This window comes from Pseudorasbora parva, chromosome 1 (genome assembly GCF_024679245.1).
Source record: "Pseudorasbora parva isolate DD20220531a chromosome 1, ASM2467924v1, whole genome shotgun sequence".
Classification (NCBI taxonomy): domain Eukaryota; kingdom Metazoa; phylum Chordata; class Actinopteri; order Cypriniformes; family Gobionidae; genus Pseudorasbora; species Pseudorasbora parva.
Window position 1 is genome coordinate 13,132,879 of NC_090172.1, and position 22,891 is coordinate 13,155,769.

The following is a 22,891-nucleotide window of genomic DNA, read 5'->3' on the forward strand; positions in this document are numbered from 1 at the left end:
GTCCCTACCAGCCGTTTGCTGTAGCCCTTAGAAATTGATTTCTTTAAAAGCAAATATCTCCCTTTGCTTTAAACTTTGAATGTTGTAACAGATGTTGTTTATGCTCAAACAGCAACGTTACACACTAGCTAAAGTTAGAAAGTGAAATTGTGTTTTACCAACCCTTTAAAGTTCTCCATTGCTGCGACATACGTCCATCAATTGGATTTCAGAGAGGCCGTGTGTGAGAAATTAACAAAGGCTTGAGGCAAAGGTATCATAATGGGGGGGAATTTTTTTCCTCTCATTTCAAAATACAGGGGTGAAAAATGCCTCTGAACAATTAAACTCAGGAACTAAAGTTCTTTGTCGCAACAACCATTTATGAGTTTAGTGTTTGCTACTACCAGCAGCCATATCACCCTGTAGCCCAAGACTGGTTTCCCACTGAAGCTAAGCAGGGCTGAGCCTGGTCAGTACCTGGATGGGAGACCAACTGGGAAAACCAGGTTGCTGCTGGTAGAGGTGTTAGTGAGGCCAGCAGGGGGTGCTCACCCTGTGGTCTGTGTGGGTCCTAACGCCCCAGTATAGTGATGGGGACACTATACTGTCAAAGAGAACCGTCCTTCGGATGAGACGTTAAACCGAGGTCCTGACTCTCTGTGGTCATTAAAAATCCCATGGCACTTCTCGTAAAAGAGTAGGGGTGTAACCCCGGTGTTCTGGCCAAATTCCCTCGATTGGCCCTTACCAATCATGGCCTCCTAGTAATCCCCATCCACTGAATTGGCTCTATCACCCCTTCTCCTCTCCACCTATCGCTGGTGTGTGGTGAGCGCACTGGCGCCGTTGTACTGTGGCTGCCGTCGCATCATCCAAGTGGATGCTGCACACTGGTGTTGGTTGAGGAGAGACCCCTGACATGAGTGTGAAGCGCTTTGGGTGTACAGTAGTACATTTGAAAGCACTATATAAATGCCTCATTCTTTCATTCATTCATACCATAATATATCAAGATGTAACAGACCTGTGTGTTTCGTATCACTACTAGTGTAGTGTCCATTCTCGGATCAGCCCTGCCTGCATGAGGCGTGCCGCTTATCGAGATTCCTGCTTTTATTAGAGAGTAAAATATGTTCAGCCTCTTCCCTCTGAAGCTTTGAATATTTGATGTTGATTGCTTCCGAAGCTTCAAAGCTTAAAAAACAAAAAATAAAAACAGCCCTCGAATTTACATTTACATTTATGCATTTGGCAGACTTACATTGCATTCAAGGTACAAATTTTACATTATTGTCAGTTCTTGCTTTCCCTGGGAATCGAACCCATGACCTTGGCGTTGCTAGCACCACGCTCTTCTGATTGAGCTACAGGAAAGCTTATAACCAAATCACATTTTTTTTGTTGAGCATATGAATGCAATGGCCAATCAGAAGCATTTGCATTAGTCACCAGTGAAGAATAAATTGTGCACACTCTAGACTGTTTGCTCTGATTGGTCAGATAGCCCAGTCTGTTGCGATTGGTCTACTCTGCTCTGATTGGTCAGACGCCCCGTGATTGGTAGACCAGTCGCAACAGTCTGGGCTGACTGACCAATCAGAGCAGAGTAGACTGGTGGAAAGGATTATTTTAGAAAGAATGAATCTTCAAATTAACAGTTTTCATACTCTTTGAGAAATGTGGTGATGTGCTATGTATGCAAAACAAAAAAGTGTTTTGACCTTTGTATATAACCTGGTGTATCAGACATAATAGGGTCACTTTAAGTGTTAAGAGGTTCACTTAAAACAAAACATTGATATACAAGATTTAAAAAAAAAAAAAAAAAACATGAACACAGATAAGTTATGTAGCTGGTTGACTATTTGCATGCTTAAAAAGTGTGTCAAGCATAGCTAAAAGTTTAATTGCATAAATTGAAAAGCTTTGAAATTACACAAACTGGCAACAGAAAAGCTGCCCTAAAACAATATTCCCTTAAAACGCTATGGGTCTTGAGTATTTAAATAAAGAAATGGTTAGAGGAATATGACTTGCTTTAATCCCTGCTCAAAGCTTACTCTTGATTGACTGTTTTTGAAGGATTCGCAGTGATTCCAAATGAAGTGTTTGCTCAAGCCATTGGGAAATACTGGGATCTTAATCAGTTTTTTTATGACCTGTTTGTGTTTCAATCTGTCATAGGCTCACCGGATTTGCGTTACATTCGCGTGGAGACCTGCATGTTCATGGTCAAGCTGCCCCAGTACTCGTCCCTTGACGTGATGCTGGAGAAGTTGCGCTATGCTATCCACTATCGCGAAGACCCTCTCAGCGGTTAAACGTCACCTTCTGGTCATCCCACCTGTGATTTCTTGGAATCCCCGTCGGCCACGTCTGAGACTGTCACCACGCAACCTTAAGTGATTACATCAGTCCTCATTCTTTTTCAAGAAAGGAAAAACCAACATTAAGGAACATGAACAGCCCAGACCAATTTGCCTTTACAAAGACTAGCACGTTTGCGTGTTTCAATGGAAGGCAGTGAGTTTGGCAGCAGCTCGTGGTGACAGAGAGTAAGCCACACTTTTATAAAATGACGTACATATGCTGTTCATCAACCAATTTGAAAGAAGTGGCACTGCAACTGTTTTTCTCCCTTTTTAAACATTGAACCTCTTTCTTCCTCTCATTTAACCAGTCTTTCATCTTTGCATTCCCCGTGTGCCTCAACCACTGCCTTCTCTCTGTTAGTGACAGTGATTGTTGACACACATTCATTTAGAGAGATGCTGATTTTAGCTTTACAAAGGACATAAATATGCGGCTCAAAGTTGTATACTTGCATCTTTCGAAAATAACATTTTGGGTGCATCTCATGAAACCGGTCGAGAATGTGTCCAGGTCATAACTCATGAAATTATATTTTGCATAAAGATTTTGTGCATTTTTCTCCCCCATTCTCATTAACCTAATGCACCTAAGATTTAGGTTTTTCCTTCTTTTTTTGCATTGTCTCCCCTATTTTCATTAACCTAATATACCTGGAAAATTTGTATTCCTTTTTTTGTGCATCCCCCCCCCCCCCATTCTTTATTCTTTGCTTTTACTTTCAATTCTTATTACTCTTATTTATTTATTTTTGCTTTTTCCCTCAATTGTCATTACCCTGATGTGACTTTTATCCTTTTTTTCCCCATTTCCCATTTCCCTGGGCACTTGTTTTTTTTATTTATTATTAATTAATTTTTTTCCTTAAGCAAATAAGTTTCTCGCTGTCGTTTGGTTTTAAATTAAAAGCATTGACCAGGCAATGCAGCCAGACACTTGGTGTTGCAATCAATCAATCGCCATGAATGCAATGCCAAAAAAATCCCAATGTTCTTACATTATGCTTCATTTTCTTTATGCCAGAATATGTTCTTGACAGATTTTGTGAGATTTACCCATTTAGAGGCTTGAAAGAGTTTATGTCCTCAAAGATTCAGATGCTACAGGCTCTGTCCAGGAACTAAAAGTACGCATGTGGTCGAGCATATTTAGGAATCTGAAGTATAAATGGCAAGATTGCTTTACGACTCAAATATCTGCCTATATTATTAAAGGTGCATATGCTTTTCAGGTCTGTATCTGAGGTAAGTCATGTTCAGAAACAAGCTATATAGTAATATAAAGAGCAGCGAATCGTATCCATTTTCTTTTTCGAGTGGTTTCCGATGCGGAAAACGTTTGCTGTAAACTGAATGCAAGATCCTACCTGCCATGCTCTTAGGTTTGGAGTGGTGCTAAGTTTATGGTCTTGTTTGCCAAAACGACATTCATTCCTTAAATACTTTTAGGTTGCCAACTGCATTACCCAATGGCACTGTTGCAGTCTTTAACTAGTTTTATTGCTTTTGAGGGATGATTTTGCACCCAGTACTCTAGTGCATGAAAATGTCTATTGGAGATACCCAACATTTATGGTCAAGTCGCTTTAGTTTGGCGGGGGGGTTCTTTTTCTTGTTTTGAAGGTCTATATTTCACCCTGTCCCCTCCCAAAGAGAAAGGTTGTTGTTTTTTTTAAAGCGGTTTTAATTTTTTCTAAAAATCTCTTTTCTTTGACTTTAAAGATAACACTGTTTGGAAACTGAAATATGAATTGATGTTCATTATAGAATTTCCTAGTCTTTCTTGGAAACCAGTTGTAACATTTCTAGTGAACCATATAATTGCGTTATGAGTTCTGTAATATATAGCCATCATTACAAACACACTTGATGCTACTAGATGTACTTCATTGAAAATATCAGCATTTCTGCACTATAATAGGGTTTTGTGGGTGTGCGTGTGTATTATAATTTTTTTTATATGGTCAACTGCTGCTATCAAAGGTAGTCTCTTCATTTTTCTTGCTGTATTTTTTTTTTTTTTTTGGAGAGGAGTTGAAGTCTATGAAAAGACATCCGCACAAAAAGCTGAATGCAGTGAAATATGTGTTGTACATTTACTTGATATTTATTACAATTATTTATGACTGCATTAACTTTATCCAGTCTTACCTCTGCGCATATGGAACGTAACACTGATGTGTGAATGAATCTACAGAGGTGTTGAAGTTCAGGAGTTTCTGTGTCACAAAAATAAAATATTGATGTATTACAGAACAGTGGTTTCATCTGTCTTATGTTAAATTGTGCTGTTTCAGTTTATCACCTATATAATGTGAAATGCATTTACCTTCCTGGTTGATACTATGGTTTGAAGCAGGCTGTTTACATAGAATACATTTTTAATATGGAAGCTTGCGTTTCAACCACAGAATAAAAAGTTACCTTTTAAATATTTTATTCAGTGGCAGAAAGCAGGTTCCATGGCCTTATGATCATTTTTGTTCAAGGATTCATTTAACCCATTTAGGCTAATACCTGCAAATTTCATCTGTTTCTTAAGTTTTCTATTTGTGTAGCACATGCTTAATAAGTAAATAAGTCTTAGGCTATTATTAATATTACATATAGCAATAGCGTAAAGTGTGTGTTCAGAAACATGTTTCCACTGTTTTCATATACAAGGACAGATTTCAATTAACACAGATCATTTTAAATCAACAATTTCAGTTTTTTAAAATGATTTCTAACGGCACAAAATCTAAATGTGTTAATAAATGATACTTATTTTAAAGGTTTCTTCAAGCACTTCACACTCCAATCCTGCAGGCGGCGGAAACGCTCCTCTGGATTGTCAAGCGCCAGTAAAACGCCAAAAGAAAAAGTTCAGCTAGGAACCTTTGCATTCTGATGATGTGTTTGGAGGAAGGTATTTTCATCCCTCACGTTGTGCTTCCGGCACTTTCTCGTCATGGCGATGACTTTGAATCGAGGGAATATCTCGGGGATGCTGCGGCTTCTCCGGACCGCTGGAGCGCATTTATCACAAGCTACGACGAAACGTCTGTATGCGTTTACTTATCTAGATAAACTGTTAGCACAAATATTTTTTTTCGTTGTTGTTTTGTCCATGCAATGTGCCATGTGAGGGTTGTTTCTTCAGTTCGTTTTCAGTTTCACCTTTTCTTGTGGGTGAAAAAAAAACTAATATTTAAGTACAACTACATGAATTGCATCTGATAACAACACTACATGGCATCAATATTTAATGTGTAATTGTAGGGGATTTAAGCTGGGTTCTATGCAGTGTTATTATCAGATATAATTCATATTATTGTACTGAAATATTACATTTGCTGAAATTTGTCCATAATATTTCTGTAAAATTGCAATGAGCTCTTGAATTCATCCTCGGAAAAATGCAACATTCCATTTTCATGAAACACGTTTAAATGTTGTATTTACGTGTGTGTGTGTATACACTTTATTGGCAAAAGTATTGGGACACCCCTCCAAATCATTGAATTCAGGTGTTCTCGTCACTTCCATGGCAACGTATAGTATAAAATCAAGCACCTAGGCATGCAGACGCTTCTAAAAAACATTTGTGAAAGAATGGCTCGCTCTCAGGAGCTCTGTGAATTCAAGTGTGGTACTGTGATAGGTTGCCAGTCCATTTTTTAAATTTCCTCATTAATAATGATTCCATGGACAACTGTTAGTGGTATTATTAAAGTGGAAGCAATTGGAAACATTGGCCCCTTACTTTTAGTGAAAGGAACTCCTTAAAGCTTCAGCATACCAGATTCCTGACCTCAACCCAATAGAACACTTTTGGGATGAATTAGAGCAGAGACTGTGAGCCAACATCAGTGCCTGACCTCACAAATGTGCTTCTAGAAGAATGATCAAAAATTCCCATAAACACACTCCTAAACCTTGTTGAAAGCCCTCTCAGAAGAGTAGAAGCTGTTATAGCTGCAAAGAGTGGGCCAACTCCATATAAAACCCTACGGATTAAGAATGGGATGTCATTAAAGCATGTAAAGGCAGGTGCCCCAAAACTTTTGGCAATATACTGTGTGTATGTGTCCCATTTTAAAAGATTTAAATTTGCTACCATGCATGCAGTATTAAAAGATGCAATTAATACTGTTATATATAAAGAATAGCAATATCACTAATGGTATCATAAAAGAATACAGGAGAAGTGTCTAGTTAACAAAACTGCATATGTTTAGATGCGTGTATACATCCTGTCTCAATGTTTTCAAGCTGTATAACTGGCTAAATGTAGTCCTGTTAACTTACAGGTGGTTCGGTTCCTGCACTGACCCGCTTTCAAAGCTCGGCAAGCAACATTTATCCTGCAAGGTAAACAGCTTGATTTGTAGTGTGTCTTTAAGTCCCTAAATATAAAACTTAAGGCTTTTCAGCTGGAAGTCCGCAGGTCAAATATGACCCATTTGAAATGATGCATTAGAAAAATACGAGTGACGACATTTCACAATATATCGCAAAAAATGCAACATTATATTGTGTATAGTTCACCCAAAATGAAAATTACTATGTGAGAAAAATGGTTTACAGAGTTTTAGTGTTAGCTACTATAATGTCAGATATAATGTATACTAATGCAATGGATGAATATTTTTGGGTTTTTCTGATATTTCCTGATATTGCCAAATGTCTTGTTACCAGTGAAATATGGCCTACATTATATCTAGTTAGTGACAGTGCAAGCTTTTTTTGTCTTAAATAATTCCTTTTTTTTTAGCTTGATAATCATGAATATTTTTTTTGGGATGTCACCATTGTCCTGTGCATTGTGTTTACAGCACCGAGTCCAAGCCTATTCATTTATGGGGGTATTAATGTAGCTTTATTCCAAACAAATATATTTTTATCCACAAATAAATGTAAAGTGACTCACAAAAAATTATTTCACAAATCAATAGAATGAGATCCACAAATATATGCAGGAGTTTCACAAAAATGAATTCGATTCACAAATAATACAATGACAGTCGTGAATAACAAAAAAACCCACATATTTCTGTCAAAAACACAAAACTCTGCCTTGCATAAGTTGCATTCACTTGTTAATGGCTTCCTCTGCATTTGTGGATCTCTTCTTGCACATTTGAAGAAGAATCGCAGAGCAGCATGTGGATTTTGAAATACTTCTAGTGTCTAGACTCAAAAAATATCCACAAATACGTAGACTCCACCCACTGTCTACTTAAGCCAATCAGATCACAGCCAAATCGTGCTGACCAATCGTAGCACGTTCTCACTCCAACCAATCACATTTTGGCCAGTGCCGCTGAAGGTGCGACCACTGATCTATAAATCTAGCCTGGATGCCAGCCGAACTTAGACCGGCCTCGCTCCATAGAGGAGTAATTATCGCCGAACAGAAACTGTTCGGGCCAATGAAATCATCAGGGCGGGCTTTAGACGATGACGGACAGATGATAAACAGTAACGTAATCATGCACGTCATCAAAGGGGCTTGGGTTATATTTGTTCAAATCCTAAACGGAGAGCTTGTTTGTATATGCATTCACCTTCACAATTTCTCTCAAAGATGATGATCATATTGGGTAAGTACTCTGTGTATCAAAATCTTTTATTTTTTTACAACACCAGCAAAGATCATTTATTCCAGCGCATGTGCAGACAGGGTTGCCAAGTTTTTACTACAAAACCCGCCAACTATTAGCCCTAAACAATAGCTTCTCGGGGGGTTCTCCAGGAAAAAAATGGTGTTTGGGGGGTAAAATGTGTGTTATTTTGGCAAGGTTGCTGCTAAAATTCGCACTCATGGGTCTATATATCACATAATAGTCGCTTCAACCCGCGGACATAGAAAACAACCTTTTTATATTTATATAGATTTATATAGATCAGTGGTCGTACCTCTGTTTTTCATTTTTCAGCGACACTGGCCAAACTGGTGATTGGTTGGAGTGAGAATGTGCTACGATTGGTCAGCACGATTTGGCTGTGATCTGATTGGCTTAAGTAGACAGTGGGTGGAGTCTAAGGCCGTGTGTCCACCAAAGCGTTTTTTCACGCTGCTGGCTGGCGTTTTCAATTGTTTTCAATGAGAGCGCCGCGTTTTTAGAACGCCTGGAGCGCAACAAGGCGCTGAGCGAGTATTTCACGCTCAAGCTCTGAGCGCTCAGCGTTTTTAAGGCCGTGTGTCCACCAAAGCGTTTTTAGCCAGCAGAAAGCGCTAGGCGCTCAGCTGAAAACACCTCGCTGTGAGCACTTGAGAGCGTTTTGGCTGGCAGCGTTTTTTTTTCTTCTTTCTAAAAACGCGGCGCTCTCATTGAAAACGCCAGCCAGCAGCGTGAAAAAACGCTTTGGTGGACACACGGCCTAACTGGTCGCCGAATGTCCCTCTTTGGCTAATGTACTTTCAAGATGGAGGGGCAACATGGCAATCAGCATTCAAACCCCTCACCCGTATGTATTTTCAATGGCATATTATAAACTTACGAGAATACTTTATTACTTCAAAGAAGTAAATATACATTAATGAGCACATATATTTTTGAAAGAATTAAGTGTTTTTAGCTAAGAAAAAACTAAAAAAAAGTTACACAGTGTAGCTTTAATGAAAGCTTTTCATCAACAGAATATTCTGTTTTGGTCTGCATTCCACAAAGAATATTTTCATTTTGTCGATTTTTGCATAGTTTGTTGAAGTTGCATAGTCCTAAATTGATATTTTATTAAGTAGTATAATATTCTTCAGGTTGACCTGTATCTTCATGTTGTGTATCTTTTGTGCTTTCCATTGTAATGTGGTTTTGAATGATGTGCAATACAGTGACATCAGGAGGCCTAAACTAGTTGATTGTTTTTTCAGTTATGTACCACCGACATCACTATCCAGACCGCCGTGGCCTGAACTCTCAGCGTTTGATCCTGATGAAGAGGGAAAGAAGCATCAAGGCAAGTGTGCTGGACTGAGAAATTAAAGGGATAGTTGACTTTAAAATGGAGATTCTCATCAATTACACTCAAAAGTTATTCTAAACCTGTATGAGTTTCTTTCTTCTACTGAACACAAAAGAAGATATTTTAAAGAATGTCAATAACCAAAGAGTTGATGGGTCCCCATTGACTTCCATAGTATTTTTTCCCTACTAAAATATTTCCCTTTGGTAACCACAAAGAGCACATTGTTTTTTAATTTGCATTTATGAAAATTTACAAAGTTTTCAAATTATGTTCATGCCCTAATACAGCAATGTATTTAATACTTACAAATGACTTCAGTAAAGATCTAGGCTTTTTTTATGGGATTACTATTCTGCCGCAATTCTGTGCGGCGCAAAAAAAGAGTTCTGCGGAGAAATGTTCGTCTCGCAAATAAGAGAGTATTTCGAGCGATTAAAATAAGCTTATTTGTATGTGCACCGACATTATATTTCACACTTGCAACGTCTCGTTTGCTTGCGCTTCGACCCGCTCTGACTGCTCGACGACTCGCTTGCTCAACACAACTCAACGTTACAATATGACAATTCCAGCCAATCAGAGATGGGACTGCTAAATTCTGATAGGCTGGCATAACAACCTCTCACAAGACTCCCTGCATTACTCTACAGCGGACAAGGAAATATACAAGGTGGAAATATACACGGAAAATGTAGTAAATGTATGTATTAAATGTATATTAATTAATATATGGTGAAAAGTCTGTCCATTTTTATTTCTGAAAATGTGTAACATTAGAGACCCTAAATAACTTTAAGATCAGTAAGAAGAACTATTATCTACTTGATACGATTTTATATTAATTTAGAAAAAATAAGATACTTATGCGTGTTTGTCAAATGGTAGACACTTGAACTTGGAAATAAATATCAAAGACTTTATAACAGTGTTGAATTTGATTTTCCGTGTATATTTCCACCATGTATATTTCCTTGTCTGCTGTAAAGTAATGCTGGGAGTCCTGTGAGAGGTTAAGTCAGCCTATCAGAATTTCTCAACTCAACTCCTATCAGCAGTCTCAACTCTGATTGGCTGGAATTATGTCATATTGTAACGTTGTGTTGAGCGAGCGAGCAGTCAGAGCGGGTATCGGAGCGCAAGCAACCGAGACGTTGCACATGTGAACTATAATGTCGGCGCACATCCAAATAAGCTTATTTTAAATGCAAAATGGATTTTCGTTAGCTCGAAATACTTTTTTGGGAGACGTAACATTTTTCCGCAAAACTCAGTTCGCGCTCGCAAAATGTGCTTTTGCACACTTAAAATGTGATCTTGCGGGCGCAGAATAGTAACCCCATACATTTTTGGTATGTTAAATATTAAAACATTATATTGCCCACGAAACATTCTGATTATCCTCAATGTTGAACACAGTTGTGCTGCTTTATATTTGTGAAAAGACCATGATGCATTTTTCCAGGAATCTTTAATGACTATAACGTTTATTTTAAATAGAAATCTTTTGTAAAACCTCATCAATGTCTTTACTGTCACCTTTGTTCAATTTAATGCATCCTTTAATGAATAAACTATTAATTTTTGATACCCTGACTAAGGTGGAATGGGATAATTTTTGTGATTTCCTTTTTCTCATGAATGTCTCTGTTCCACCTTTTTTTCACAGTGGTTGTAGAAAAGGTAAAGGGTCTGATTGAGAAGGGAGAGTATGGACGCTTGTTTGCTGTGGTTCATTTTGCTGGCCGTCAGTGGAAGGTGACCAATGAAGACCTGATCCTCATCGAAAACCACATTGAAGCAGCATGTGGCGACAGGATAAGAATGGAAAAGGTTCGACCTCAGCTTTTTCTCATCCACTCAGTCATATACTGCATTTAGATATTCATACAGATTTATATGGATTTCTGTACAACTTTTTTACTAAAATCCACACTAAAGGCCTTTGCACACTGAGTCCGTAATTCACATGCGAAATTTATGCACGTCAAAAAATGCATTCAACCTCACATTGTCAATCACGCTTGCACACTGCCTCTGAAACTTTCGTCCGTCAAAAAAATCGGATTTTCTACATTTTCGCATCCGTAAAACGCATTTTGCAGACGTTTTGACAACTCAGAGCCCACCATACATATTCTAGCAAAAATACTACAAATATTATTATATCACAGCTATAATTATAGCACATCCAAGTCTCTGTAAAGGTGTGTGTGTGTGTGTGTGTGTGTGTGTGTGTGATCGGATCAGTATAGTATATATGCATAGGCATACTGCCTGTCTCTGTTTGGGATCAATTGATTCATTGAAATTTAGGGATGTCCCGATCAGGTTTTTTTTGCCCTTGAGTCAGAGTCTTTTGATTTTGAGTATCTGCCGATACCGAGTCCCGATCCGATACTTCTATAATACATAAAAAAAGATACAGGATGTTCCTTATTTTTTATTTTATTCACCTTATTTTAACATTCAACAACTCTAACAAACTTCTGTGAGGTAGCTTGAACAATCATAATAAATAACATAAATAACTTTTGGATTTTAGTGCAACAGTAAATATAAAAAAAGTCCGGGACCGGAGTTCCGCAGAGCAGGAAGTACAATGGCGATATCAAAAGCAGACCCATACTCTCACAGATGCAGAACAGTTAATTATGTTGGTGTAGAATAAATAGTTATGGAAATTAAATTAAATTATATAATCTGCTCCCAAAAATCCCCAAAAAAGTCTGTGAGTGCCTCAGTGACAACTTCACTCAGAGAAGCCGTCAGTCTCAGCTGTCAATCATGACATCACACCCCCCGTTTTTATAGCATCAAATAACTAACTCAAACTAAACTTATTGAAAAAACAAACACTTGAAATGAAATCATCGTGATGATAACTGCCTACAATGACATAAACTAACTTTGCGTAAAAAATATTTGAAGTGTAATTGGATTGAAGTGTAATTAACAATGCTTTTGAGGTTTTTATAGGTCTAACATTAGTTTTTAGGTACAGAAATTGAATAAAGTAGGCGAATCAAATGTAAAATAGCTGCATATTTAACTGTTTATATTAAAGACTAATCCTTACAAAAGCTATTCAATCAAGAGCAGTGAGTGATTCCTTATCTTTTGTTTGACATTAAACAGACAGCAGTAAAGGCTACTGCCCCTTTAAGACCTAATGGAAGGCTCTGCGTCGTCTTTCTCGACTGTATAAAGTTATCTAAAGGCATATTCAGACTGTCAGCTTGGATTCTCATCAAGATGGACATGTTGACATACTTCTTGTGTGAGTTGGTCCGTCTTGAAAGAGAACTCAATATTTGTGCGCTGTGAGACGAGTGCATGCTTTCGGATGATGCACAAAGACAGATCAGTGCGTGCGTTCTCATTCGCGTCTTCTCTACACACGGGTGATGACTGTGAAAATGACTGCTCAAAGTTTACATAGACCGTTTTGCCCACTTTTTTCTTTTATTAGCGCTGTTGTAATGAATCCCTGAGGAGCCAGCACGGTTATCCATCTACAGAAACATACTTAAAGCATTATTTTCAAGTTAGAGCCCATATTATTGATGCGTCATCAGTGAGATGAACCGCGGTGCAAGTGCGCACCTTTTACACGGCACCCCTGCTCACCTCACCCCAGAATATACATATATATCCGAGTCCTGATCGGGATGCAAATCACGTGATCGGGAGCAATTTCCAATCACCTGATCGGATCGGGACATCCCTATTGAAATTAGTGGTCTTCTTTTTAATATGTGGCTCCAGTATCGTTAGCAAAGCATCAAACCGAGCCACTGACACTGAAACTTTGAATCGGTGGGTCTGGATAATCCCGCTGGATAGGAGGGGAAACTCTCCTCTCCATGTGATTGCAGGAGTGGATGAACCCAAAATCTCCTCAGGACAAACAAATCATCCTCACTAGACGTCACTTTGTCTTGTTTAGTGTTTTTTTTCCCCGTAACACATTCATTAATACGCATTGGACTCCGTGTGCAAGGTCTCTGTGCGTGACGAATTTTCGGATCACGAATACGAAACCCACATATTTTATAGATAAACTAAATGCCATTTCACCTAAACTTATTCATTATCTTAATTTTGTTAACTTTCACTTGCAACACAATGTCATCTATAGTTATCTCCACTGGATGTTTTCTTAGTGCTAATGCTTCTCTTCTGCAGGTGTTATTAGTCGGAGGAAGTGATTTTACTCTTATTGGAAAGCCACTTCTTAGGTAAGATATAAAAAATATATATTTCTAGTTTGAAACGCATGAAGTTTATACAATAAATAATCTTCAGGTATCAGGAGAAAATATATAAACCCTATACAAGTAAATAATTAGAACGTATACTTGCGTTGACCTATTAGGTTAAAGGCACAAACAGAGACGTCTATTTGATGTCTGCATTTACATCTGCCAGATGTAAGTTTGGAGATCTAAGAGCCACTGCTCTTAGTGTTCGCTGTTTGCTCACCTGAAGTATGTCTCTTAAGACCTTTAAGGAGGGGATTATATCAATGATATAATGAGTATTATATCATTCGAATATACTCCAGGGTTTCTACTGGTACAAAGCATATCGCTGAAGTAACCCTTTAAATAGTCATTGAGAAAATGTATTTAACCCTTTAAAAAGTCACACTTAGGTCTATAGAGGACAAAAATGTCCAAGTCAAAAAACGTTTTGAAAAAAAAATAATATTGGGAGCACAGAAGAAAAATTAAAGAAGACCCTTGGCAGATTATTGTTGGTCACCTCTGAAAAAAATTATTGAGGTTTAAGTTTATGAAAATGATTTATGAATAATACTTTATATAAAATGTATATTTTTTTAAACATGTTGAACTCTTAAAACAGCTAGAAAATCAAAGGCATAAATGTAAAAACAGCTGTGTTCCACATTTGAGGTTTATATTTCAAAAAATGAGCTCTCGGTAAGATTCAACATTTCCCCATTAGATGCCAGCAAAACTCCACTGGTACACACAGCGGTTGGATGTATTATTTGCAGTTAAGGTTTTCTCTTTCAAATATTACAAGCACACAATTATTTTATTACATACATACACGCCACACTCTGACATCCATACTAATACACATACAGACACTTATAGCTGCATAATTTATCCAATTAGCTCTATAATATACAGAAATACATATAATATGCAGAAAATAGGAATAAAGTGAGTATTTGCTTTATAGGCAGCAAAATGGCACCATCTGGTAAAAAAATGTAATGCCTATTATTAACAAAGATTGCAACATTTATAGTTAAATGGCCCTGGGATTAAAAAATGCAGTTTTAACGATACAAAGAGGTAATTGTTGACCTAGTGCAAATGTATTTATTTTTAAAGGAATTACCACTACAAAGGCAAAATGGTCAAAACATCATTGAAAACAAAACTGAAAAAGACAAAAATGTTCAAGAGGATGCACCAGGGTTAAGAAGTTTATGGTTTAGAATGTATGTAAAACAGCTTTTTCTAACAACGTGCCTAAATCTGACGCAAGCAGCGCGACACAACAAAACATAATAAGAACCCATTATAGTCAGTGATTTTGTCTACACTGGATCCAATGTGACAAATCCCTGACAGTATGGTAAATGGACTGCATTTATATAGCGCTTTCAATAGACCCATGGCCATCCAAAGCTCTTTACATCTAGCCTCACATTCACTCACTCATTCATACACTGACATCAGCCATGAAGGGCGTCATCCATCATGTCAGAAGCATTAAACTGATGCCTCGTTCTATGTATGACGTACTGAAACAGAGGACAAATGCTTTGCCATGTCCAGTGTAGACGGGGTGTAAGATGTTTAGCACGTTTGTGAGTTCTTTAGCAGACATCTTAGAGATGTAAGGGATAGTTCTCCCAAAAATGATATTTTTTAAAAATGTTGGTAACCAAACAGTTGACAGGCCCCATTGACTACTATAACTATGGAAGTCAATGGGGCCCATCAACTGTTTGGTTACCCATATTCTATTCAAGAAGTTCATACAGGTTTGGAACAACAATGAGGATAGAGTTTTCATTAATTTCACAAAAATGTATTTATTTTTTGGGGAACAATACCTTTCACTTTATTCCTTAAGGCCAATTCACACTGCACCAACAGATGCCGACCAACACGTACAATCACCAGATTACAGCGTGTCACTTCTCAGACTTTCCACAACCCAAACCGCTGATGCAACATGTTCAATCTGTGAAAACAAGCTCAGACAGGGGGAACACACTGATCAGACAAAACCATCTATCGCCGTCTGTGCGGTGTGAAGTGGCCTTTAGACGTTTACTTGGTCTTAAAATGGTATTTAAATCTATCTCTATGAAACCCTGTGGAATATTGAAGTAATAACCACTTTGATCACATCCGATGTCTATACTTCTCACAGTCTATGTCTGTTCTTTTGGTCCTCAGCTGTGATTTAGTACAAGTTCACGCTACAGTTATTGAAAAAACAGAGTCCTGGCCAATGGTTCACATGAGATTCTGGAAGAGGCATCGATTCCAAAAAAAGAGAAGTATGTGGCATTTTAAATGCAAAATATTCACTGAGAAAGATTGTTTGATGTTTTTTGCAGTGCATTAATATAACTTTTCTTTTCTTACAGTAATTATTCAACCCCAGAGTGTACTTCGGATCAACACCATTGATATTTTACCAAGACTGTCTTAACCCATTGCATTTTGCAGGAAAGTGTAATTTCTGTGAATCAGGAATGATTGTTCAGGTTTCACATTTAAGATCATGTAAATAAAGTTTTCAAATTGTCTTTGTTTTTCTTCAGAAATTGACAATTTTGGCTTGAGCAGTGAGTTGCTGCCTATGATTGTATATATCTATTGTATGTTACAATAAATGTTTCTGTGTTAGTCATGGAATTGGTCCTCCGGTCTATATTTGTTATACAGTCTTATATTGCTGAAAGCCAGATGTGCATGGTCTGCAACAATGCTTAGATTGGTGATATGTGTACAAAATAACATCCACATGAATAGCAGCAGCCAAGTAATGCTCACATGCCCATTGTTGGTGCTTTCAGTGGTGGACACTGGACGGGTCAGCATGGGCACTCTGACTGGTCTGCAGCTATGCAGCCACATTCGTAAGAAACTGATGCACTATTTTCTATCAGAACCAGCTCGTCTGTTTGATTGGACCACATGGGCCAGGCAGCCTTTGCTCCCCACGTGCATCAATGAGCCTTGGCCGCCCATGACCCTGTCGCCAGTTCACCACTGTTCCTTGGACCACTTTTGATACTGACCACTGCAGACTAGGAACAAAGAGCTGCAGTTTTGGAGATGCTCTGACTCGCATCACAATTTGGCCCTTATCAAACTTGCTCAAATCCTTACACTTGCCCTTTTTTCCTGCTTCTAACACATCAACTTTGAGGAATTTATTTTAAATAATTACTTCTCACATATAGTAAGTAAATTAGTAACTGAGTTACATCATTATAAAAGTAACTAATTACCAGGGAAAGTAACTACTGTGTTAAACTTTTTTTAAATGTCAAAAAACTTGGATGACCCCAATATTAAATGTAAAATAAAATAAATAGACACTAAATAGAATAAATTATAATAAAACATTGTACACTAATCTACACTATTTTAATGTTGCTGTGGGACAATGTGAGACACCTATCAAATGCAAGACATTATTGTAAATATTATCAGTTCCATTGTGGAACAATAAAACAAAACAGATGGTTTAGAACTGTAATTGCACAGAATACTGCTGATAGAATTTATTGCACCTATCACAACTGGCCAACAAATAAATCTAAAAATAAATTATGCTCCTTAAGAAAAGTCTACCAAAAATGATGATATACATAGCCTAGAATCTTTGTAGTGCAAAAAGCAAAATTCTAAAACTGTCACACAACTTCACAACTGGTAGACATAGCCTACTTAAAGTATTTTCTTCCTCACAAAAGTAAACAGCAAGAACTGCTCTCAAGTCTTGTTTGTACCCACTCTCTCGCGGGATTTTTCGCAATGATTGCCGATGTAACAATGTGTGAAGTTCTTAATTAGATTCGAATTTCTTGCCACTGACGTGGAGAGACTTACTGGGCATTGTTGCATGTTACAAACATTTTTACCTTTCACCTCAACGAGGGAAAAGTAAGGTGGCCACAGTAGTGCAGCAGTACTAAATTAAACCTATGAATTACACCACAACACAACGGAAATGCTCCCGACCATGAGGGGCTCTCGGAGTGCAATAAAATTAGTTTCCCTTGCCATTGCTCCATAGATTGGCCAGTCTTACAAAGATATAAACACTACGATCAGTTTTAAGGGTGTAACCATTGTATATTGACATCAATTCAAAATACTCGAAAACGCTTTTATACGCTGCCATGGCGCTTGATGCCCAAGGGATTGTCTGCCAATTCCACCATGCAGTTGAAACATGTATAATTTGTATGAATTAAAATTACTTTTAGCATTTAAAAACAGACAAATCCCACAGCTTTGTTGTATAATAAAACTGACTCAATGCATAACATTGGAATTTGAACATTTAAACAAAACAAAAAAATTAATTTTAATGAATACAATTATACGGTTCAACCATAGACCGTAAAAAAATATGGACCACTCGACATCATCCGTTTCCACTTGCCAGATTTGAAGCTTTCAGCCGGCCTGCATGGCACTGACATCTTGGGACCGAGTCTGCGCACAGTGCGCAGTACAGATTTCGGGACCAGAGTTGCGCAGTAGAGAGCAGGAAGTCAAGTCGCGATATCAAAAGCCCGCACTCAGAACAGATGCAGAACAGTTAATTAAGTTGGTGTGAAATAAACAGTTTCATGTGGATATACAATGGTTACACACTTAAAACTGATCGTAGTGTTTATATCTTTGTAAGACTCGCCAAACTTTAAAGCAATGGCAAGGAAAACTAACTTTATTGTGTTGTGGCGATTCCGTCGTGCTGTGTTGATTTCTTTGTGTTGTGGCTCGTTTCTGTTGTGTTGTGGCTCTTTACCGTTGTGTTGTGGCTCGTTTCTGTAGTGTTGTGGCTCTTTACCGTTGTGTTGTGGCTCTTTACCGTTGTGTTGTGGCTCGTTACCTTTGTGTTGTGGCTCGTTACCGTTGTGTTGTGGCTCTTTACCGTTGTGTTGTGGCTCGTTTCTGTTGTGTTGCTCTTTACCGTTGTGTTGTGGCTCTTTACCGTTGTGTTGTGGCTCGTTACCATTGTGTTGTGGCTCGTTACCGTTGTGTTGTGGCTCGTTTCTGTTGTGTTGTGGCTCTTTACCGTTGTGTTGTGGCTCATTTCTGTTGTGTTGCTCGTTACCGTTGTGTTGTGGCTCGTTACCGTTGTGTTGTGGCTCGTTACCGTTGTGTTGTGGCTCTTTACCGTTGTGTTGTGGCTCGTTACCGTTGTCTTGTGGCTCGTTACCGTTGTGTTGTGGCTCTTTACCGTTGTGTTGTGGCTCGTTACCGTTGTCTTGTGGCTCGTTACCGTTGTGTTGTGGCTCGTTTCTGTTGTGTTGTGGCTCTTTACCGTTGTGTTGTGGCTCGTTACCGTTGTGTTGTGGCTCGTTTCTGTTGTGTTGTGGCTCTTTACCGTTGTGTTGTGGCTCGTTTCTGTTGTGTTGTGGCTCTTTACCGTTGTGTTGTGGCTCGTTTCTGTTGTGTTGTGGCTCTTTACCGTTGTGTTGTGGCTCGTTTCTGTTGTGTTGTGGCTCGTTTCTGTTGTGTTGTGGGTCGTTACCGTTGTGTTGTGGCTCTTTGCCGTTGTGTTGTGACTCGTTACCGTTGTGTTGTGGCTCGTTTCTGTTGTGTTGTGGGTCGTTACCGTTGTGTTGTAGCTCGTTTCTGTTGTGTTGTGGCTCGTTTCCGTTGTGTTGTGGCTCTTTACCTTTGTGTTGTGGCTCTTTACCTTTGTGTTGTGGCTCGTTTCTGTTGTGTTGTGGCTCGTTACCGTTGTGTTGTGGCTCTTTACCGTTGTGTTGTGGCTCGTTACCGTTGTGTTGTGGCTCGTTTCTGTTGTGTTGTGGCTCGTTACCGTTGTGTTGTGGCTCGTTTCTGTTGTGTTGTGGGTCGTTACCGTTGTGTTGTGGCTCGTTTCTGTTGTGTTGTGGCTCGTTACCGTTGTGTTGTGGCTCGTTTCTGTTGTGTTGTGGCTCTTTACCGTTGTGTTGTGGCTCGTTTCTGTTGTGTTGTGGCTCTTTACCGTTGTGTTGTGGCTCGTTTCTGTTGTGTTGTGGCTCTTTACCGTTGTGTTGTGGCTCGTTTCTGTTGTGTTGTGGCTCGTTACCGTTGTGTTGTGGCTTGTTTCTGTTGTGTTGTGGGTCGTTACCGTTGTGTTGTGGCTCGTTTCTGTTGTGTTGTGGCTCTTTACCGTTGTGTTGTGGCTCGTTTCTGTTGTGTTGTGGCTCTTTACCGTTGTGTTGTGGCTCGTTTCTGTCGTGTTGTGGCTCTTTACCGTTGTGTTGTGGCTCGTTTCTGTTGTGTTGTGGCTCTTTACCGTTGTGTTGTGGCTCGTTTCTGTTGTGTTGTGGCTCGTTTCTGTTGTGTTGTGGGTCGTTACCGTTGTGTTGTGGCTCTTTACCGTTGTGTTGTGGCTCGTTACCGTTGTGTTGTGGCTCGTTTCTGTTGTGTTGTGGGTCGTTACCGTTGTGTTGTGGCTCGTTACCGTTGTGTTGTGGCTCTTTACCGTTGTGTTGTGGCTCGTTTCTGTTGTGTTGTGGCTCTTTACCGTTGTGTTGTGGCTCGTTTCTGTTGTGTTGTGGCTCTTTACCGTTGTGTTGTGGCTCGTTTCTGTTGTGTTGTGGCTCGTTTCTGTTGTGTTGTGGCTCTTTACCGTTGTGTTGTGGCTCGTTTCTGTTGTGTTGTGGCTCTTTACCGTTGTGTTGTGGCTCGTTTCTGTTGTGTTGTGGCTCGTTTCTGTTGTGTTGTGGGTCGTTACCCTTGTGTTGTGGCTCTTTACCGTTGTGTTGTGACTCGTTACCGTTGTGTTGTGGCTCGTTTCTGTTGTGTTGTGGGTCGTTACCGTTGTGTTGTGGCTCGTTTCTGTTGTGTTGTGGCTCGTTTCCGTTGTGTTGTGGCTCTTTACCTTTGTGTTGTGGCTCTTTACCTTTGTGTTGTGGCTCGTTTCTGTTGTGTTGTGGCTCGTTACCGTTGTGTTGTGGCTCGTTTCTGTTGTGTTGTGGCTCGTTACCGTTGTGTTGTGGCTCGTTTCTGTTGTGTTGTGGCTCTTTACCGTTGTGTTGTGGCTCGTTTCTGTTGTGTTGTGGCTCGTTTCTGTTGTGTTGTGGCTCGTTTCTGTTGTGTTGTGGCTCATTTCCGTTGTATTGTGGCTCGTTTCTGTCGTGTTGTGGCTCTTTACCGTTGTGTTGTGGCTCGTTTCTGTTGTGTTGTGGCTCTTTACCGTTGTGTTGTGGCTCGTTTCTGTTGTGTTGTGGCTCGTTTCTGTTGTGTTGTGGGTCGTTACCGTTGTGTTGTGGCTCTTTACCGTTGTGTTGTGGCTCGTTTCTGTCGTGTTGTGGCTCTTTACCGTTGTGTTGTGGCTCGTTTCTGTTGTGTTGTGGCTCTTTACCGTTGTGTTGTGGCTCGTTTCTGTTGTGTTGTGGCTCGTTTCTGTTGTGTTGTGGGTCGTTACCGTTGTGTTGTGGCTCTTTACCGTTGTGTTGTGGCTCGTTACCGTTGTGTTGTGGCTCGTTTCTGTTGTGTTGTGGGTCGTTACCGTTGTGTTGTGGCTCGTTACCGTTGTGTTGTGGCTCTTTACCGTTGTGTTGTGGCTCGTTTCTGTTGTGTTGTGGCTCTTTACCGTTGTGTTGTGGCTCGTTTCTGTTGTGTTGTGGCTCTTTACCGTTGTGTTGTGGCTCGTTTCTGTTGTGTTGTGGCTCGTTTCTGTTGTGTTGTGGCTCTTTACCGTTGTGTTGTGGCTCGTTTCTGTTGTGTTGTGGCTCTTTACCGTTGTGTTGTGGCTCGTTTCTGTTGTGTTGTGGCTCGTTTCTGTTGTGTTGTGGGTCGTTACCCTTGTGTTGTGGCTCTTTACCGTTGTGTTGTGACTCGTTACCGTTGTGTTGTGGCTCGTTTCTGTTGTGTTGTGGGTCGTTACCGTTGTGTTGTGGCTCGTTTCTGTTGTGTTGTGGCTCGTTTCCGTTGTGTTGTGGCTCTTTACCTTTGTGTTGTGGCTCTTTACCTTTGTGTTGTGGCTCGTTTCTGTTGTGTTGTGGCTCGTTACCGTTGTGTTGTGGCTCGTTTCTGTTGTGTTGTGGCTCGTTACCGTTGTGTTGTGGCTCGTTTCTGTTGTGTTGTGGCTCTTTACCGTTGTGTTGTGGCTCGTTTCTGTTGTGTTGTGGCTCGTTTCTGTTGTGTTGTGGCTCGTTTCTGTTGTGTTGTGGCTCTTTACCGTTGTGTTGTGGCTCGTTTCTGTCGTGTTGTGGCTCTTTACCGTTGTGTTGTGGCTCGTTTCTGTTGTGTTGTGGCTCTTTACCGTTGTGTTGTGGCTCGTTTCTGTTGTGTTGTGGCTCGTTTCTGTTGTGTTGTGGGTCGTTACCGTTGTGTTGTGGCTCTTTACCGTTGTGTTGTGGCTCGTTACCGTTGTGTTGTGGCTCGTTTCTGTTGTGTTGTGGGTCGTTACCGTTGTGTTGTGGCTCGTTACCGTTGTGTTGTGGCTCTTTACCGTTGTGTTGTGGCTCGTTTCTGTTGTGTTGTGGCTCTTTACCGTTGTGTTGTGGCTCGTTTCTGTTGTGTTGTGGCTCTTTACCGTTGTGTTGTGGCTCGTTTCTGTTGTGTTGTGGCTCGTTTCTGTTGTGTTGTGGCTCTTTACCGTTGTGTTGTGGCTCGTTTCTGTTGTGTTGTGGCTCTTTACCGTTGTGTTGTGGCTCGTTTCTGTTGTGTTGTGGCTCGTTTCTGTTGTGTTGTGGGTCGTTACCCTTGTGTTGTGGCTCTTTACCGTTGTGTTGTGACTCGTTACCGTTGTGTTGTGGCTCGTTTCTGTTGTGTTGTGGGTCGTTACCGTTGTGTTGTGGCTCGTTTCTGTTGTGTTGTGGCTCGTTTCCGTTGTGTTGTGGCTCTTTACCTTTGTGTTGTGGCTCTTTACCTTTGTGTTGTGGCTCGTTTCTGTTGTGTTGTGGGTCGTTACCGTTGTGTTGTGGCTCGTTTCTGTTGTGTTGTGGCTCGTTACCGTTGTGTTGTGGCTCGTTTCTGTTGTGTTGTGGCTCTTTACCGTTGTGTTGTGGCTCGTTTCTGTTGTGTTGTGGCTCGTTTCTGTTGTGTTGTGGCTCGTTTCTGTTGTGTTGTGGCTCATTTCCGTTGTATTGTGATGATTTCGTTGTGTTGTGGCTCGTTTCTGTTGTGTTGTGGCTCGTTTCTGTTGTGTTGTGGCTCGTTTCTGTTGTGTTGTGGCTCTTTACCGTTGTGTTGTGGCTCGTTTCTGTTGTGTTGTGGCTCTTTACCGTTGTGTTGTGGCTCGTTTCTGTTGTGTTGTGGCTCGTTACCGTTGTGTTGTGGCTTGTTTCTGTTGTGTTGTGGGTCGTTACCGTTGTGTTGTGGCTCGTTTCTGTTGTGTTGTGGCTC

General features: G+C 39.9%; 2 protein-coding genes, 1 non-coding gene and 1 pseudogene across 9 annotated transcripts in view; 3 read left to right on the top strand and 1 right to left on the bottom strand.

The window, feature by feature from the left end:
• Positions 1–4,597, top strand: part of LOC137048043 (probable E3 ubiquitin-protein ligase HECTD4) — a 128,087-nt gene extending 123,490 nt beyond the window's left edge. For all 7 annotated transcript variants that reach the window (XM_067426058.1, XM_067426281.1, XM_067426205.1 and 4 more), the window contains exon 76: positions 2,167–4,597. In XM_067426058.1, coding sequence (XP_067282159.1) covers positions 2,167–2,303 — 137 coding nt within the window. In that variant the 3' untranslated portion in view covers positions 2,304–4,597. The remainder of the gene's footprint in view (positions 1–2,166) is intronic.
• On the top strand, positions 385–501 carry LOC137088808 (5S ribosomal RNA; annotated as a pseudogene).
• On the bottom strand, positions 1,284–1,358 carry trnaa-agc (transfer RNA alanine (anticodon AGC)). Its single transcript has one exon. It is a non-coding gene; the product is annotated as a tRNA-Ala (tRNA).
• A 631-nt stretch (positions 4,598–5,228) lies between the features above and the next one.
• Positions 5,229–16,106, top strand: mrpl21 (mitochondrial ribosomal protein L21). The gene is made up of 7 exons (XM_067449005.1): positions 5,229–5,392; positions 6,644–6,704; positions 9,211–9,296; positions 10,972–11,135; positions 13,491–13,543; positions 15,752–15,855; positions 15,946–16,106. Exons 1-7 carry the CDS (start codon positions 5,302–5,304, stop codon positions 16,008–16,010), a joined length of 624 nt encoding a protein of 207 aa, XP_067305106.1. The 5' UTR covers positions 5,229–5,301; the 3' UTR covers positions 16,011–16,106.
• The last annotated feature ends 6,785 nt before the right edge of the window (positions 16,107–22,891 follow it).